General features: G+C 45.0%; 1 protein-coding gene across 1 annotated transcript in view; it reads left to right on the plus strand.

The window, feature by feature from the left end:
• The window catches only part of EHD4 (EH domain containing 4), an 88,187-nt gene that overhangs the window by 25,851 nt on the left and 48,183 nt on the right, over positions 1 to 14,153 (plus strand). The window contains exon 3 of the mRNA XM_040226878.1: positions 6,470 to 6,567. Coding sequence (XP_040082812.1) covers positions 6,470 to 6,567 — 98 coding nt within the window. The remainder of the gene's footprint in view (positions 1 to 6,469; positions 6,568 to 14,153) is intronic.

Raw genomic sequence — 14,153 nt, forward strand, 5'->3', positions numbered from 1 at the left:
TTCCAGTGAATATTCAGGGACCTAAATCATTGATTAATAATTTCACACACACCTTCTTTTCATGGCTAATAAAACAGATGACACTAGGGCCATTTTACAGATGAGAAAACTGAGAGTAAAGAAGTAAAATGACTTGCTCAAGAAAAGGCAGAGACAGGGCTAGAACTCAGGTTCCCTGTTCCCTTTTATCTACCACCCTGCAGCTCACAAAACACCAGCAAAGAGTTTCTGTCCTTCCAGCCACCTGGTGGCCATGTATACTTGAGGCTCACATGTCAGGGATGTGTGTGTATGCTCAGCCACTCAGTTGTGTGCAACTCTGGACTGTAACCCACCAGGCGCTTCTGTTCATGGGATTGTCCCAGCAAGAATATTGGAGTGGGTTGCCATTTCCTCCAGGGGGTCTTCCTGAACCAGGGATCGAACCCGAGTCTCCTGCATTTCTTGCGTGGGCAGGCAGATTCTTTACCACTGAGTTTGAGAAACCTGTCATGGATGTACCACCTGGAAATTAACAGTGTATTTAAGAGTAAGCGGCCTGATTAAGTTGTATGTCTACATGACAATGCTAGTATTTCTCCCAGGACTGGCACAAAGAAGAGAGTCACTTAGTACGGTGTGCTCAGATTGTATACGTAATTATGGCATCCCTTTAGGAACAGCAGCAGGCTTAGCTCTAAAGGCAGGCAAACTTATTTTTATTTAGCCTACTTTATGAGAACTAGGTCAAAAACCAGACTTCACAGGAAATAGAATTGATTGTCTGCTATGAAGAACTTTCACCCCCTAATTCATTGAGCAACCACTGATTCCTCCACGCCCACAGGATAGGTCTCATTATTCTGGCCCTCCCATTACAGGGCTTGGGCATCTGCCCCTTGGGGCATCTCTAAAAGAGTTTGGTTCTTTGTAAGATGGTACCAGCCTGGAAGCATTAAGCAAACCAGTGGAGCTGAGCCTCAATCTCTAATGGTGGTTTCTAGGAAAGTTTTCAGTGGACTCCTGAGAAATGAAGACAAATTCCCCCAAAGACAGTTTTGAATTATAGAAGTTTCATACTTGAATGGATCCCCAGGTGGTGCAGTGGTAGACACAGGAGTTGAGGGTTCTGTCCCTGGGTCAGGAAGATCCCTTGGAAGAGGAGATGGCAACCCACTCTAGTATTCTTGCCTGGAAAATCCCACAGACAGAGGAGCCCGGTGGGCTACAGTCCATGGGGTCACCAAGAGTTGGACGCAGCTGAGCACAAGCATGCATACTTGAACAATAAAGAGAAGCTGCAACTAGAACAGAGAATTCTAAAATACCTTAGTGAGACATCCTGAGACTTCACCATTCTGCTTTACTTTAGAAGAAAATTCCGCAGGCAAGCGTGTCTCGAAGTTGCTCCAAGAGAGTGTGGTTCTTTAGGTTTCAGAGTCTGTTGTCGGGGTAGTTCTGCATCACAGAGGAGAGGGATGCCCCAGCAGTACACTGAGGGCACGAGTCCCGGGAGACACTGGAACGATTCGGTTAGTTGAAGAAAGGGCAGGAGTTGGCGGGTTGGTCTCTGATCTTCCTTCCTACATTTGGATTAGTTATTTTACTTTCCTTCAATCTACTTTTCAGAAAATGGTAGTTTTTTGTTTGTTTGTTTTTTTAAATCCAGATAGCTACAGGGATCATTTTCTGTTTAGGAGCTAGTGTACTTTTAAACTGTCACCTTCCACAGAAGAAGTTCTTAATCTCATTTACTTCTCCGGTTTCTCTTTCTAAAATAACTCATCACTGGCCCTAGGGTTTGAAATTTTGAAACTTCCTTCTAAGTGGAAGGAATCTGAACAGTACTTCCAGTGCTCCTGTTATTTTAGCCAGGCCTGATAGGGGTGACGGTGTGATCAAAACACAAAAAACAGCCACTGTCTTGAATTTGCAAAATGGTTTAGCAATAATAGAACACATATGTGTATTTTTGTACTTATATTCTGTTTGTTACCTCTATGCTTGTGATTAAGTGAGACTTCATTAAATGGACTTTTTAAAGACTATGAATATTGCATGTATGGATGTGAGAGTTGGATTGTGAAGAAAGCTGAGTGCTGAAGAATTGATGCTTTTGAACTGTGGTGTTGGAGAAGACTCTTGAGAGTCCCTTGGACTGCAAGGAGATCCAACCAGTCCATTCTAAAGGAGATCAGTCCTGGGTGTTCTCTGGAAGGAATGATGCTAAAGCTGAAACTCCAGTACTTTGGCCACCTCATGCAAAGAGTTGACTCATTGAAAAAGACTCTGATGCTGGGAGGGATTGGGGGCAGGAGGAGAAGGGGACGACAGAGGATGAGACGGCTGGATGGCATCACGGACTCGATGGACGTGAGTCTGATTGATGGACAGGGAGGCCTGGCGTGTTACAATTCATGGGGTCGCAAAGAGTCGGACATGACTGAGCGACTGAACTGAATATTGCACAGTCACTTAGTACTGCTGGGAATTTTTTTAAAAAGCTGACTTAATACAAGTAAACAGCATTGGTCCAGATACATGCTGACTCCACCACATAATTTAGCTGCAGAGACTAAGGAAAATAGGCTCTTGCCAAGAATCACTCTTGATTCACTAGCAAAATTGTGTTGTTTTTTTTAAGCTGAGAGAGTAACTGGTTTGGAGGGCGGGGTTATTTTGTTTTGTTTTGGGTGGTGTGCTTTTCCCTAATAAACTCCCTGAAGCCCATCCTATTAGCCTTTATCTTCAGGATTTGCGATGGCTCCTGCGTCATTAAGCCATTGTTCTTTATCAGCAACTAACCACACAGCCCTGGTCCTGTCATCTCAGAAAACCAGTTTTTCCCCCTGTGGTGGTTGGGAGAGGGAGACCTGATTTAGAAAAGGTCATGTGGAGGTCGAGCTGCATGGGATTGCCAATGTTCAACCATCTTTCACTTGCAAAAGTGGTAATTCCATAAGACTCGATCAAAGGCGTAACCACAGGCTTTTCACAGTCTGGGTCTGAAATGAAATTCCTCCCAGGCAGTGGAAGTTTAGATCAGGCCTTTGTGGTAGGACTGTGTAATAGTAATTTCTGCAGGTTAGTTGTCAAAGTCTTCTTGCACACTGGGTGCTATTCACTGTGCCAGTTTAGGAAGTATTTCATCTCTCTGATTTTCCTCTAATCAGTAAAGTGAGCCTGGGCAGGAACAGTGTCGTACTCTCTTCCATGGCAAACTTAGGTGAACCTAAAGGACTGCCTGGGCGTCCTCAGGCTGATAGAGTTGCTCAGACCTGACTGAGGTCACAGGGTGAGTGAGAAAGAAGAGGTGAAGAACCGGGCCTTCTGCCTCCCAGTCACTGCTGCACCCTCCGCTAGTAAAGTGAGGGCAAGTCCCACAAAGGGGCCTCTTTGGTGGAGTTCCAGGGCTGTGGCACATCGCTTCTGTTCCAGGATGTTGCCCTCTGCGTGATGAAAGATACACAGTGGTGACTCAAATGCACGAAATGGCAATAGCAGCCTAACTGCCAGGTCTACATCCTAGCTCTGTCAGCTACCAGCTATGTGACTTGGCAAGTTATGGCATGTGACCCCTCTGTGCCCCTGCTGGGGAGGAAAAAATTTTCTTCTACCCTTCTAAGTTCATCTGGCTGGTCTAAGAATTAAGTTGACTTAAGACAGGTTAACAGGAGAAACTCAAACAAAACTTTAATTATGTACATACATGAGAGAGACCCAGGAAAATGGAGTAACTCCCCCAAATGGCTGAAGCCCTTCCTTTTCTAAATACCATCTCCAGTTAAAGACAGGAGGATGTTGGAGGCAGTGGTTTGGAATCTCAGGGGAAGAGGAAGGCAGTTGACATGGGACTGGAAAAACAAATGTTTGGTAAACAAATGTTTGCTGGCCTGTGCAGAGACAATGGGACACAGTGAGGAGTTTTAATAAATAAAACTGTGCAGGGTTCCTATCGCCTCACCTCGTTGATACTATATTTATCTCTGGTGACAGCTCCCTTCCTGGAACAGATCCTCTGTCTGCTTTCCCTAGGCAGTTAGAAGGGAGGTCAAAGATGCTTCCTGAGTTTGGGGGGGTGGGGAGCTTAAAAAGAATTAGTCCAAATTATTCTTCATGCCAGTGAGACACATTTTTGGGGTGGCCACATTTGCCCCCTTTTACCCTAGTCTTGTCCTTTGTAAAATGGAGATGTACAGCCCCACTGCTGAGGTTGTGGCCAGGATTGAGTGAGTTAATGTGAGTTCATGGAAAGTACTCAGGACAGTGCCTGGCACACAGTAAGTGGTCAGTGATGTTTGTGCCATTTGATGATTGTTGCGACTACTGGGTATCGCTGCACTGGAAATGGAATCGCTATTAAGCTATTGCCTGGCTCTTTTAAAATGTTGATCACTGGATTGGAATGTTAGTGTTTGGAGGCAACTTTTAAGAACCAGAATCCCCTTTCTGTGCTGTCTTACTGTGTGACTAGACTCTTAGCCCCTGGCCTGAGACCTTAGAGCTGGGCCATTCCTTTACGCACCCTGTCTCTACTACCACTCAGCCTTCCTTGGTTGAATGGGTGACAGGGAATGGGGGTCCTGTGTAGGTTTGATCCCTTCCTTCTCTCCTTTTATCAGAAAATAAAATAGACCAGCCCTGGATGAGGGACATACTTCATAAAACTTATGGGAGGCTCCTGGGCTTAACAGGCACATGTCTGCATGTTTCACGTGAAATGTACAAGGCAAGGCGAGTCCAGAAGAAGTAGGAAGTCCATCCCGGGACAGCAAACCTGTGCTTTAGTGTGAGCTTGTGTTCTGGGAAAAAGGTTAGCCTCTCACAGAAGTACTTTATGTGAAATAGTTTTACATATGTACAGTTTTGACAGCATCACCAGGTGTCTTGAGCCATCTGATAAACAGGATGGGACCATGATAAGAGACCAGATTACCCACAAGAAATTCAGTCTACCACAGATATGCTCAGAATGTTTCTACCCGAGTTCTAGAGACACAAATATGGCATTTTTTTCTCTGTGAACTTACAGAGAAGTTAGTGGTCCTGGTGCACTTACTCTCACAGATCTGTCTGGGTGTTGGACAGTAGGGTTTATAAAAGTGGAGGGACAGGAGAAAATCAGAAATGAGGGGCTTCTAATAAATGAACTTGACCCCTTATTTTTTTTAATGTTATGAAGCTTTTATTTTAGGGGTTGAGTTCAACTCAGCTGATGTCAGAAATATTAGGCTGCAGCCCTCAGCCAGCCACTCATTAGAGCCGTGGCCTCGCATGACATAACTGCACTGTGCTTCAACTTTTCCAGTTGTAAAATGATCATAGTCATCATTCTGACATCTTCCTGGGCTGACTTGAAAAAATGGGAAAGAATGTCTGAGAAACTTGTCCTGAGCACCTTCAGCAAAAGTTCACTTGCTGTGTCAGTGATCCCATCTCATGCTTAGGGCTCCCGACCCTGAGCTGTGAGGGGGCTGTGCTGTCCACACTTGTGCTGGGGAGGCTGGGCAGGCCCCCATCTCGTGCATTCCCAGCATGTTTACACGCTGAGTAATCCCACCAGTTCCACTGAATGGAAGAATTGAGTTTTCCCCGAGGATTTTTGAGCCTTCTGCCTACACAGACACTGAAGTTAGCCATTTACAATACAGGAAAAGGAGAGACACTCCACAGTTTCTGGCTTAAAACATACACAATTCCTAACAGAGATCCCCCTGGGTTTCCTGGGGTGGAAGTAACAGAGCTTGTCCCTCTGGTGCTCTGGAGTTACACAGTGTCAAAGCTAAGAGCCTCTCCAGCCCCTGGCAAGTGTCTCCATTTACACATGATGAAACTCAGGCCCAGTTCCCTGGGGAAGCCCTTATCCAGGGTCCAGGCAGGTTATTGGCCTGAATCCAGGTCTGCTGACCCTCAGGCTGTGGTTTTCCTGCCACTTCACTCTGTTTCCAAGGTCAACACCAGGGCAGCTGACTTGGAAGCATGGCAGAGGGATTGGGATGAGAAGGAAGAAGTGGTATCAGGGAGGTGATGGACAATGAAGACAACTTGGAGATGCTTGGCCAGGGCCCTGCTCACACCTGCCCTTTCGTCTACTCTTAGGACACCAAAGCACCTGGAGGATTTGGGATGTTGCCCATAGGAGCTTGCCACACCCTGAGCCTGGAGCCATAGCATGGTCCCTGGGGCACCAGTGAAAACAGGCCCTAGTATCTCTGCTGGCACATTGGGGAATGGGCACAGGCTGGACAGGGCTCAGGATACTCCAGCCCAGTGCATCAGTGCCCCTGAAGGAAGCATGGGATTCCCTGGGAGAAGAAGCCCAGGACGCTTGTCTGAAGAGCAGCATAGAGGAGAGACAGGTGGGGCTGAGGGACTTTGCCATCTCACTGACTCCGAAGATGTCAGCAGCCAAGAGAGGCCAAGGAGCTATGAGATTAGAACAATCTGCAATGAACAGGCTCCGATCCCAACTTTGATCCCTTTCTTCCAGATTTATGTGCTCCCAGCTGCCCAATGAGGTCCTGAAGAGCATCAGCATAATCGACAGCCCCGGCATCCTGTCTGGAGAGAAACAGCGCATCAGCCGAGGTCAGTGCCTTCCCCACCCATCCAAGTCCCCCCACCCCCACCCCCAGGGCTGGCTGAGTCTCTCTGTGATGTCAACAGAGGATTTTTGCCCCTGTTTAATTCCTTTAAATATTGTCGTCTGCTGTTAGTACCTGCCTCACATAAATCTTCAGACTTTAAGAGGGGGCCTGTCACTTGCTGACCACTCACTTGGACACGTGACAAGAAATAAAGGTGGCCAACCAGTCACCACAAGGGAGAGAGCCCTCCCTGCTGCTCTTCTTCCCCAGAATACTGGCACATATTCTACCCCAGTTGCTTCTGCAGCAGCCTTCCACTGAAGGAGGTTTTATTGGTATTAGTATATATTTGGTGCCAGATGCTGCAATGTACACTGGGGATGTGGAAAAAAACAGATGCGGTTTCTGGCCTGGAGAATCTTGTCTTCTAATGAGGAAGATGGATATTATTTATTTTATCACAGAAATAAATAGAAAACAAGAGCTGGGATAATCATTCTATGGTGGGAACTGTCTGTCAGGGTGTAAGGGGGATATCTGGCCTTGGGTTGTTGGGAAAGGCTCTCCAGAGGAGGGGACATTGGAGCTGGAACCCAGAGGGTGAATTGGAATTACCTAAGGGAAGCTATGGGCTTCCCAGGTGGTGCTAGTGGTAAACCTGCCTGCCAGTGGAGGAGACATAAGAGACCTGGGTTCGATCTGTGGGTTGGAAAGATCCCCTGGAGGAGGGCATGGCAACCTACTCCAGGATTCTTGCCTGGAGAATCCTGTGGACAGAGGGGCCTGGTGGGCTACAGTCCATAGGGTCACACAGAGTCAGACACAACTAAAGTGACTTGGCATGTACATGGATGGGAAAGGAGAGACGATGAGGTGTTCAAAGGAAATCTGTGAAAGACAGAAAATGCTTGTAAAGGATAGTGACATCTGGGCTTCTTCAACCTTCACAATGCAAGGCTAAGCAATACTGTTTCCAGACACATGCACTGTGGTTCAACCGATGGGCCTGTGGTTTCCCCCACCCTCCTGTGAAGGGGCTATCAGGAGCAGATCAGAAGACCATTTACCTACAGAGAGGAAATTCCTGACAGGGAGGGCACTAGAAGAGACTCCTGTGGTCCCAGAGGCAGGTCCAGTTCCCCTTGCCCTGGCCTCTGAAACTAAGGGCAGTTCCTGGAGGCTTTGCTGGGAGGGAGAAGCCAGAGTAGGTTAGTTCCTGCTGTCACTCCTCACTGGTAACTCTTCACAGCTCCTTGAACGGACTCGCAGCATTGTGGCCAGACAGTGCACTCCCCCAGCGTTCCTGGAGCAGAAGCACAGTACATCAGCCCTGGGACACACCCAGGAGCCAGAAAGCCAGGGTCCTGTGACAGGGGCCAAGAAAGAGCTTCCCATGTCTGTCAGCCCTCCCTTCTCATGGCGTTTGAGAAATGCTGATTTTGCAGTCTCTGAGTGCCTTGCTGAGCCTTCATCCATGTGTTCAGGGACTTGGTGGGCCATTAGGCTTCCCCAAGGCCTCCAAGAACATTGCACTTACAGAAAAGGCCACAAATAACCATTATTAATGGTTTTCTCCAGCTCCTTAGAGACTTTTTTCTGTGCATGTACAAACATACAGTTTTAACAGAAATGTGATTACCATGCACATTTCCTACAACTTGACTTTTTTAAAAATATATTTATTTATTTGCCTGCATCATACCTTATTTGCATCCTGTGGGACTTTTCATTGCAGGGTGTGGGCTCCTCTCTAGTTGTAGTGCATAGGCTGCACAGCATGTGGGCTCTGGTGCTCGGGCTTAGTTGCCCCACAGCCTGTGGGATCTTAGTTTCCCTGCCAGGGATCAAACCTACGTCCCTGCGTTGGAAAGCAGATTCTTAATCACTGGACCATCAGGGACATCCCATACATCTTGATTTTTGGTTGTTGGTCCTAAATTTTAGGACCTCTGGATTTTAGCTTCAGCCTTATCTATTCCTTGTTATTGGTAGGCCTCTGACCAATGTTAATTGTCTGTATTCTTCAGGGTTTCTCCCTGGCTTAGTGATTCTAAGTGTCTTTCAACCTGTAGCTCCTTTAGAGAAGTTAGCATGTGATACACCCAGGATGCCTTGAAGACAGTTCTTTTCAGCACTTGATAATAACTGATAATAACTGACTCATATCCTAGTCTGACTTACTGTGACAAGCCCTTACTCACATCCTATGCCCAGAAATAGCACATATGGTTCCAGCCAGTCGGCCAGTCCCTGCCACCCTGACAAACAGCAGCTGGTACCATACCGTGCTGTGGCATCGTTGCTGGTTGGGGTCATTTAGTTGACAGTTTCAACATATTAACCCCAAAGAATGTGTGCTGTTTTAAAGCTGCTTCAGCTTTAATTATTGCAAATAGTGCTGCATTCTCGCACATGTTCCTATCTGCTGCTGTTGTCCCGCCAGCTCGTAAATCATAGCCCCACCTTTGCCAGTCCTCGATGTCAACATTGGATGAGCATCAGAGACAAACTGTGACCCCGCAGAACATTTGAAACATCCACCGTTGACCTTACTAGTGGGACTTTGCCTCCCTGACAGATGTTTCATCTATGAAAGAGAAAGGGGTGGCTGTCACGCCTCCTCCGTGTCCCTTGGTGTGGTTGATGGATTAACCTTTGGCAGGCAGAGTCTCATCAAGCAGGTCCCTCTTACACATGTATATCCTCAAAGGGTATATTCATAACAGCAGTATGAGAACAGCCACCAGAGGTTGAACCCTTGCTGTGTGTCTACATGGTGCTCTTCACTGAGGATTTGCTAAGCTAAACCTGCATACGGTCATGCACAGACAGGAGCCCAGCTCAGGGAACCACTCACCCTCACTTCTCTGGGGATGCCAAGCCTAACAGAGTTTGTAAGAATTCCTTCCCCAGTGGCTGGGCAGGTGGGCGACCAGGCTTGACAACTGGGAAGTGGACAAAGCAAAAGCTATTAAGGCACCACTTTTGGAGAACAGGCTGGGGGTATGCATGCTTCAAGCAGTGGCTGCAGGCTCACACTGCTGTGTGGACCCCATCCACCCTCTAGCCTGCAGGCTGTGCAGCCCCAGCTGGGCACATGCTAGGCAGACCATGCAGCTGCAGGAGGTGATGAGCATGGGGTGATGGCAGAGCACCCCCACGAAGACCTACTGACTACATCACACTCAGAATTCTCCCATCAGCATGGAATGAGGCAGATGGTGGGTGGGGCAGTGGAACATAGTGTTGCTTTGCTGGTGGTCAAACAGGGAAGGAGGGACCTAAGCTAGGGAGCTGACTTGATCATCATTGGTGGTCCTCGGGTGCCCCCAGGGCATTGCCCAGGTACCCAGAGTTCTGGGAACCAGATGGCCCAGTGGGAATATATTTCCAGGAAGGAGTCCTGAACCTGGGGTTTAGTCATGTGCCTCCCCTCCCCTGTGGCTCCCTTCTTCCTTGTTCATTCTTCTCTCTTGTGCCATCATAAGCCTACATCCTTTCTACTCTGTCGAGTAGAGAGAGCAAGTGTGATTACCAGGAGGACATGGCATTTTATTCTCATTGCTCTTCTCTTGGCCAGAGTCAGAGGTGACCAGGAAAACAGGTGACACTGCTACATGTTGATTCATATTTTGGGGTGTTTGGTTTGAGGCAAAACATGGCAAACTCACTCTTATGCTAGAAGTGATCTTTACCAATTGGAATGTGTCCTAGCACAGCATTCTCATCAGCAGAATATTAACATGGACCCTAGAAGTCAGGTCCTGCTCTATGACCCAGAGTAAAACCAGAATGCAAGATCTGCATTGGGGGAAATAAATATCTAGATCTCTGCCTTGGTAGCTCTATAAATAAAACCCATTAGAGTAATTGATTTGAGAGCAATTTTTAACATATTACTTACAATTGTGATGTTTCTCAGCTTAATTATAGTTAACAGAAAATCTTAAGGAAAAAAAGGGGTGAACTTAGATACTAACCTGTAGCTTTCTTGGCTGACATAGAGAATTCTCATCAAGCAGGAATTAAAATACTCTGCAATCAATGTGATACACTATATTAACAAATTGAAAGATTAAAAACCATATGATCATCTCAATGCTGCTGCTGCTACTGCTGCTAAGTCGCTTCAGTTGTGTCCGACTCTGTGTGATCCCAGAGACGGCAGCCCACCAGGCTCCCCTGTCCCTGGGATTCTCCAGGCAAGAACACTGGAGTGGGTTGTCATTTCCGTCTCCAATGCATGAAAGTGAAAAGTGAAAGTGAAGTCACTCAGTCGTGTCCGACTCCTAGCGACCCCATGGACTGCAGTCCACCAGGCTCCTCCGTCCATGGGATTTTCCAGGCAAGAGTACTGGAGTGGGTTGCCATTGCCTTCTCCGATCATCTCAATAGATGCAGAAAAAGCCTTTGACAAAATTCAGCACCCATTTATGATTAAAACTCTTCAAAAAATTGGCATAGAAGGAAACTACCTCAACATAGTAAAGGCCATATATGATGAGCCTACAGCAAACATTATTGTCAATGGTGAAGAACTGAAAGCATTCCCCCTAAGATCAGGAACAAGACAATGGTGTCCACTTTCAGCACTATTATTCAACATAGTTCTGGAAGTCCTAGATACAGCAATCAGAGAAGAAAAAGAAAGAAAAGGAATCCAGATCAGAAAAGAAGTAAAGCTCTCACTGGAGATGACATGATACTGTATGTAGAAAACCCTAAAGATAGTATCAGAAAATTACTAGAGCTAATCAGTGAATTTAGCAAAGTTGTAGGATACAAAATCAATACACAGAAATCACTTGCATTTCTATATACTAACAATGAAAAATCAGAAAGAGAAATTAAGGAATCAATCCCATTCACCATTGCAACAAAAAGAATTAAATATCTAGGAATAAACTTACCTAAGTAGACAAAAGAACTGTACACAGAAAATTATAAGACACTAATGGAAGAAATCAAAGATGGAGAGATATTCCATGTTCCTGGGTAGGAAGAATCAATATTGTGAAAATGACTACACTACCAAATGCAATCTACAGATTCGCTGCGATCCCTATCAAATTACCAACAGCATTTTTCACAAAACTAGAACAAAAAAATTCACAATTCATATGGAAACACAAAAGACCCCAGATAGCCAAAGCAGTCCTGAGAAAGAAGAATGGAGATGAAGGAATCAACCTTCTTGACTTCAGATTATACTACAAAGCTACAGTCATCAAGACAGTGTGGTACTGGCACCAAAACAGAAATATAGACTAATGGAACAAGATAAAAAGCCCAGAAATAAACCCATGCACCTATGGGTATCTTATTTTTGACAAAGGAGGCAAGAATATACAATGGGGCAAAGACAGCCTCTTCAATAAATGGTGCTGGGAAAACTGGACAGCTACATGTAAAAGAATGAAATTAGAATACTTCCTAACACCATACACAAAGATAAACTCAAAATGGATTAAAGACCTAAATGTAAGACCAGAAACTATAAAACTCTTAGAGAAAAACATAAGCAGAACACTCTATGATATAAATCAAAGCAAGATCCTCTATGACCCACCTCCTAGAGTAATGGAAATAAAAACAAAAGTAAACAAGTGAGACCTGATTAAACTTAAAAGCTTTTGCACAGCAAAGGAAACTAGAAACAAGGTGAAATGACAACTCTCAGAATGGGAGAAAATAAGAGCAAATGAAACAACTGACAAAGGATTAATTTCCAAAATATACAAGCAGCTCACACAACTCAATACCAGAAAAACAACCCAATCAAAAAGTGGGGAAAAGACCTAAACAGACATTTCTCCAAAGAAGACATACAGATGGCTAACAAACACATAAAAAGATGCTCAACATCGCTCATTATCAGAGAAATGCAAATCAAAACTACAGGAGATATCACCTCACACTGGTCAGAATGGCCCTCATCAAAAACTCTACAAACAATAAATGCCGGAGAGGGTGTGGAGAAAAGGGAATGTTCTTGCACTCTTGGTAGGAATGTAAATTGATACAACCATGGTAGACGGTATGGAGATTCCTTAAAAAACTAGGAATTAAACCACCATATGACCCAGCAATCCCACTCCTAGGCATATACCCTGAGGAAAGCAAAACTGAAAAAGACACATGTATCCCATTGTTCATTTCAGCACTATTTACAATAGCTAGAACATGGAAGCAGCCTAGATGTCCATCAACAGATGAATGGATAAAGAAATTACTCAGCCATAAAAAGGAACGCATTTGAGTCAGTTCTGATGAGGTGGATGAACCTAGAGCCTATTATACAGACTGAAGTGAGTCAGAAAGAGAAAGATAAATATCGTATTCTAATGCATTTATGTGGAATCTAGAAAAATGGTGCTGAAGAATTTATTTACAGGACAGCAATGGAGAGATCCAACTAGTCCATCCTAAAGTAAATCAGTCCAATACTTTGGCCACCTGATGTGAAGAAAAAGACCCTGATGCTGGGAAAGATTGAGGGCAGGAGGAGAAGGGGGCAACAGAAGATGAGATGGTGGGATGGCATTGCCAACTCAATGGACATGAGTTTGATAAACTCTGGGAGTTGGTGATGGACAGGGAGGCCTGGTGTGCTACAGTCCATGGGGTCTCAGAGAGTCAGACATGACTTAAGTGACTGAACTGAACTGAATGGAGAAATAGACATAGAGAATAGACTTACGGACATGGGGAGAGGGGAGGAGAGGGTGAAATGTATGGAAAGAGTAACATGGAAACTTACACTACCATAAGTAAAATAGATAGCCAACGGGAATTTGCTGTATGACTCAGGAAACTGCAACAGGTGCTCAGGTATCAATCTAGCAGGGTGGGATGGGGCGGGAGATGGGAGGGAGTTTCAAAACGGAGGGGATATATGTATACGTATGGCTGATTCATGTTGAGGTTTGACAGAAAACAATAAAATTCTGTAAAGCAATTATCCTTCAATAAAAAAATAAATTTAAAAAATATTCTGATGTGTATCTAATAATAATTTTATTCTACAGAAATAAAAGCTACCTAAAATTTCTACAGTTTTTCTAAAATTCTTAATTTTTCTAAGTTCTTTTCTTGAAGCAGGTGGGTGAAATCTGACCAGGTTCACTCCTGAGAATATCCATTGCCCTGAAGACGGCATCCAGATTTTTGATTCTATGTGATGAGAAAAGAGCATTTATCCACATATCTTTATTTTCATTCCCAATCTCTTGCTATTCCAGCTCCTGAACTGTTTGCTTCCTAAAGTACTGTCTATGTTGTGCCAAACCTAAAAATCATCTAGGATTCATTTTTGGACCCAGCGTGAACACAAGTGTGTTCCCAACTGCATGGTACAGACCTCTGGGTTCTGACTCTAATCATGATGTCCCTGTCTGATGAGGAGAAGACTGGGAAAATTCTAAAGTGGCAGCTGGTATGCTTGTGCATCTATTTACACCTAAGTATTTGGAAGGTGCTATGTCAGCAGCAAATAATTGTGGTTTCTGAGAGTGTGAGGTTTTGTATAGCCTTCAACAGATTTTGACTTTGATAACAAAAATAGTACAATTTTCCCTTTATAAAAAA

The sequence above is a fragment of the Oryx dammah genome, unplaced genomic scaffold (assembly GCF_014754425.2).
Source record: "Oryx dammah isolate SB20612 unplaced genomic scaffold, SCBI_Odam_1.1 HiC_scaffold_26, whole genome shotgun sequence".
In the NCBI taxonomy this organism is placed as follows: Eukaryota; Metazoa; Chordata; class Mammalia; order Artiodactyla; family Bovidae; genus Oryx; species Oryx dammah.